At 47.1% G+C, this 4,591-nt stretch overlaps 3 protein-coding genes and 1 non-coding gene across 4 annotated transcripts; 3 read left to right on the forward strand and 1 right to left on the reverse strand.

The window, feature by feature from the left end:
* Nucleotides 1-1,337, forward strand: BT62DRAFT_939308 (NAD(P)-binding protein). The gene is made up of 6 exons (XM_043187708.1): nt 1-185; nt 234-356; nt 406-498; nt 551-806; nt 859-1,067; nt 1,120-1,337. The coding sequence occupies exons 2-6, from the start codon at nt 241-243 to the stop codon at nt 1,220-1,222; spliced, it is 777 nt and encodes a 258-aa protein (XP_043032562.1). The 5' UTR covers nt 1-185; nt 234-240; the 3' UTR covers nt 1,223-1,337.
* Nucleotides 1,338-2,192: 855 nt separating this feature from the next.
* On the forward strand, nt 2,193-3,035 carry BT62DRAFT_1014447 (uncharacterized protein; the record flags this gene model as incomplete). The annotated part of the gene is made up of 4 exons (XM_043178217.1): nt 2,193-2,334; nt 2,382-2,682; nt 2,738-2,805; nt 2,923-3,035. The coding sequence occupies 4 exons, from the start codon at nt 2,193-2,195 to the stop codon at nt 3,033-3,035; spliced, it is 624 nt and encodes a 207-aa protein (XP_043032563.1).
* On the forward strand, nt 2,230-2,317 carry BT62DRAFT_t214. Its single transcript has one exon. It is a non-coding gene; the product is annotated as a tRNA-OTHER (tRNA).
* BT62DRAFT_1081815 (uncharacterized protein) lies at nt 2,970-3,805 on the reverse strand. Its single transcript, XM_043179717.1, has 4 exons — nt 3,412-3,805; nt 3,314-3,359; nt 3,147-3,258; nt 2,970-3,094 (listed from the first exon to the last, which is right to left on the reverse strand). The coding sequence occupies exons 1-3, from the start codon at nt 3,611-3,613 to the stop codon at nt 3,153-3,155; spliced, it is 354 nt and encodes a 117-aa protein (XP_043032564.1). The 5' UTR covers nt 3,614-3,805; the 3' UTR covers nt 2,970-3,094; nt 3,147-3,152.
* Between the last annotated feature and the right edge of the window lie 786 nt (nt 3,806-4,591).

Below are 4,591 nucleotides of genomic sequence, written 5' to 3' on the forward strand. Positions count from 1 at the left end.
TACACACCGGGGTATGGTCTCGCTGAATAAGAGCTGAATTCATGTCATCTAGGCGGTAACACTGGAATAAAAGCATGGATTCCAGAAAGTACTCAGCATTTCACAACCATGACGGATCTCAGTGTGACTACAATGATGTCACTGTCGGGACGAGTAGGCCTCGTTACAGGCGGAGGGACGGGGATGTATGTTTCCTGGCGTTCATTTACGACCCACGATTGACTCTCTGACAGAGGATTTATGATTGCAAAGGCCTTTGCTGCAAATGGAGCAAAAGTATACATCACTGGCCGAAGGTTGGACGTGCTCGAGAAAGCCGCCGCGTCAGTTACGGGCGTTCCAGGGTCCATTATCCCGTCTGTGACCATCCTTTCTTCCATGTAGTCATTGCTCACCCACACATAGACTGCAGATGGACATAACTGACGAAGAAGCTGTAAAGGCCAGCGCCAAGCATATTGAAGATATCGACGGCAAGCTCGATATCCTCGTCAACAAGTTCGTACATCATAACCCCATTTGCCTCTTCCACATGCTAATCTCCTGGTAGTGCCGGATTCGCCGGCTCCCTTCGCGACCCAGACTTTACCACCAAGAAGGACGCGGCTATAGATCCTCTCGAACCCGAGACCATACAGAACTGGACCGACATCTTCGCACTGAACACCATCGCTCCATTCTTCGTCGTGCGCGCCTTCCAATCCCTCCTCATCAAGGGAGCCCATTCCCGCCCCCAAGGCACCTCAAGCATCATCAACATCAGCAGCATTGCGGCAAGACTCAACACACCGGGGCCGGGAGTATGTGTACGTTGTCCTGATATTCGTATATAAAGCTGCATCGAACTGAGTTGATCAGATGGCTTATGGTGCGACGAAAGCAGCGTTAGACAAACTGACCCTTGTTCTCGGGACGAGTTTTGCTGGGAGAGGTATCCCGATTCGGGTGAACGCAGTGCACCCTGGCGCGTTTGAGTCGCAATTGGTAGGTCCCGAGATTTTGGAGATGATCATGGCGGAGCCTGCACCTGGTACTGCGGCGCAGGTGCCTGCTAGGAGGCCTGGATCGTGAGTACGCTCGGTATTTGGATGAGATCGGTTGTTGAATCGAGTTTTGTAGTGATGCAGAGATTGGGACGACGGCGATCTACCTGGCAGTATCGGATTATACCAACGGGGCGGTTTTGTGTGTTGATGGCGGAATATCGCTGGTAAATCCTTGAATGTTTTGTTGTTTTACAAAAAATTTCCCCCCTTGACGTTATGATATCATGGTGTTCCCGTCTAAAGACTGACTTGGTTTCGATGACCCCAAGCAGTGTAATTTTAAACAAGCAGACCATACGAGATATTCTGTGGAAAGCAACGAGAGGAGACCAAAGGAACTCGTACTAACCCATAGACGGAGAGAAGGAATGGTGATTGCAAGTGGGTCTTTCAGGATGAAGCTTGAAGCTGGAGGTTTGTACAACCAAGACAGATGAAAAGAATGGCGTCGTACCATCCCAGATAAGAACTCATACTCGCGTCGGAATCTTCTTGAGTTCAGGAGTTTATGCATCAGCTATTTTCGTTTGATCTAGTGACGATGATAACAGACCCTTGCATACAGGTTATAATCGAGAAAATTTTGCCATTGAGGCCCGACGCGTGAAGTGTTCGAGCTCGCACTATTTTCTTTCCTCTTGTTTCCTACTGCTGGTTCTGGTTCTGTCGCTTGGCTCGGTGGAAATAGAAATAACATTCAAGGATTCACCAGCGACACTCCCACCGTCAACGCTCACAATCGCCCCGTTCGTGTTATAGAATGCACAGCGGACCCTGTTCTGTAATTCCTACTGGTGGGACATTCAGGGGTGTATGGCGTAGCATCAACCTTTGCGAGTGGTACGTCTACGCCACCCGGCACGTCAATACAACATTGTTGGATACATTTCAGCAAAGGATTTGTATATGAGTTGTGTGCCTTGGACTTTCTGTAGGACTACATATAATTATAAAGAAGAGGAATGGGAAGATTCACACGAGAACGAAAGCACCTTCGCATTCTTCAACTCCAAGTATTGATCATTGTGCTAAGTTGGAAGGACCAGATACGGTAAACAGTTTAGAGTTTAGAAGACCGGTATAAGAGGACAAGAGTGACATACAGTTCTCCGTTTTCAAGAAGCTGTTCCCAAAAAGTCGGTCATCATGTCCACAGTTAATTACCAGGCAGTGTTAATCCACTGGGTTGATGGCGTCGTTGGTTATCGGGTCTCACATTACACTCTTACCAATGACACAGAAGGTCTTCAGTTCGAATCCGAATCGACTCATCAGCGGAAGAAGTCAGGTTTTTTTTTGTGGTATTTCTGGCCCATAAGGCTTGCTGCCTTGCAGGACCTTCATTCAATGACATTGGCAGGTTGAGCGACGAGCATTCATCTCCCATTAGGTTTGTGCCTCCTTTTATGCAGGGAGGCGTCATACCGTCTGTTTGGGTTTACAGTTACGAAGATTTTCCCATTCACGCTCCAGCCTCCAGATTTGAGAAACGTTCCTTGGTGCTATGGCTTCGGGCTGCATTTCCCCACGTCACTATCACTATCAATATCTCGGCAGCTGTGAAACGTTACTTAGATACTGAGTACCAGGCGTCTACATTCATCTCCTTTGATTTCTTGAAAAAGGATACGCGTTAGTATGTTCGAAGATGATTGTGATACGTGGATTTATCTCTCATCCCCAGCTTCTAGTTTTATGGTGCTGACCGATTCGAAGAGTTTGGATAAGAGGCTTCATAGGAGGACTTGGGGGATCAGATGTAAGTACAGTTCAAGAACGACACGTTTATTACGATCCTGACTCAAGCAATAATGCATAACACTTGAAGGTTCCGACATTTGTTCAATATTCGCGTGTGATGCATGAACGTTCGCAGTTTTAACGCCAAAAGTACAGAAAATTCTCCAAGACGATGCCTTCGCCGATGAACTTCGTTTTACAGAGTATTTTCTCGATTACATTGACGACATTGTGCGGGTACAACAGTAGATATAAGGTCCTCTCAGAAAAGGTATATAGAGGTATAGTGTGATACAGCCACGAAAACGCTGTAATTATGGTCAAACGACGAGCATCTGCGATATTTCGCTGAAAACATACCGACAGTCAAGCTAGACCTTTGACCCGAAATAGAAACCAGAGGAGAAACAGGAGTACCGCGAACCAGAAATATTTGGACAAGAGCAGGTGAATGATCCTCACGGTCTTCAACCTAGTTCAACGAAAAAGTTGATGCGCCAAGGCGACACAGCGAGGAGCATAATCACCAATAATCGATCCGCCTTCCACGCAGGACCAGAATCCTGTACGCAGCTAGAATGAAATAAATATGCTAGGCGTGTACAAAGCGATCTGTGAAACGTACGAGAGTCTTCGCCAAACGCTCTACGCACTTCAACCTTCATGTCCACGATTTTCGCCGCCAGTTCACGAAGGAGAGATTCTCTCTGTCGATAGTCCTTGCAATGTGCAATTGTGTTTTCGGCGAATTCCAGGGCCGTGTCAAGTTCAGAGGCCGTGGTGAGTTCTAGCCGATGCATGAGATCTTCGAGTTCCAGCCAAGGCATGAGATCTTCGAGTTCGTCGTAAACTTCGAGTACTGCGAGGATTAGGGGGTCTGTTGTCTTGCCGGGAGGTAATATTGTGTTGCCGGGTTTGGACACTGCTGCGAACTTGAAGAAAGGAAAGGGCGGGGTATAGACGGTGGTGGTAGATGGTGGTGGTAGTAGTTCGAGCCGTGTTTGAAACTCCGAAGCTAGCTACCGTTCTTTGCCGTCCCTACCATCCATTCATCAGCACCACAAGCCAAGTGTCCCCGTGAATACGAATGAATCAACCGTTTTTTTTGTCCCAGAGTATGACAGGCAGGGAGATAAGCTGAAGGATTTTGGTCGATATGAGGCTTTTCGGAGATGTTACGGTCACTTGAACACAGTATCGGAAGTACAAGTCAATAACGACGCGTCTATTACAACCTTGGCAAATTGGCTCAGGTAGTAATCCTTGAATGTTTCGGCGTCTGCTCAGTATCCGCGCGTAATGCACGAACATTCGTAAATTCGCGCTTTTGATTAACATTCACCGCTTCCTTACAAAGGCAAGAGTATTCGAATTTCATCACGACATTCGGTGCAACAGTACGCATAAAATTCTTTCAGGAAAAGTATACGGAGAATAGGACAGCCAGAAAAACGCCGTAGTATGGTGAGTCAATGTATTGGCGATATTTCGTTGTAACGTACCAAAAGCCAAGCTAGATCTTTGATCCAGAGCAGAAACACCAAGAGTCAGCCTAATTCAACGGCAAAGCTGTCCAAGGAAGGAGACAGTGACCATTTTTTATTAGATCCGTCGTATGGCTGCAAGAGTCTATCGCCCTGCTGGGTTTGAAGAAAGGAAACTGAGGAAAGGGCGTAGAAAAGGTGGTTCTGATGATAAGATGATGATGGTAATTCAAACCGTGTTTGAAACTCCGCCACCTGCTGCTCACGAGTCTGTATTCAAGGTCCAACTATGACCATCTCCGTACTGCTATGCCATCCCGA

This window comes from Guyanagaster necrorhizus (genome assembly GCF_019112545.1).
Source record: "Guyanagaster necrorhizus MCA 3950 unplaced genomic scaffold BT62scaffold_129, whole genome shotgun sequence".
Classification (NCBI taxonomy): Eukaryota; Fungi; Basidiomycota; class Agaricomycetes; order Agaricales; family Physalacriaceae; genus Guyanagaster; species Guyanagaster necrorhizus.

What these genes read in the sequence shown, in the direction of transcription:
- BT62DRAFT_939308 (XM_043187708.1), top strand. Translation starts at nt 241, where the DNA reads ATGATTGCAAAGGCCTTTGCTGCAAATGGAGCAAAAGTATACATCACT. An exon ending in CTCGATATCCTCGTCAACAA is followed by an intron (nt 499 to 550) that starts GTTCGTACATCA and finishes ATCTCCTGGTAG; the next exon opens with TGCCGGATTCGCCGGCTCCC. An exon ending in CACCGGGGCCGGGAGTATGT is followed by an intron (nt 807 to 858) that starts GTACGTTGTCCT and finishes TGAGTTGATCAG; the next exon opens with ATGGCTTATGGTGCGACGAA.
- BT62DRAFT_1081815 (XM_043179717.1), bottom strand. Translation starts at nt 3,613, where the DNA reads ATGCCTTGGCTGGAACTCGAAGATCTCATGCATCGGCTAGAACTCACC. An exon ending in AGCGTTTGGCGAAGACTCTC is followed by an intron (nt 3,360 to 3,411) that starts GTACGTTTCACA and finishes ATTTCATTCTAG; the next exon opens with CTGCGTACAGGATTCTGGTC. An exon ending in GGAAGGCGGATCGATTATTG is followed by an intron (nt 3,259 to 3,313) that starts GTGATTATGCTC and finishes TCGTTGAACTAG; the next exon opens with GTTGAAGACCGTGAGGATCA.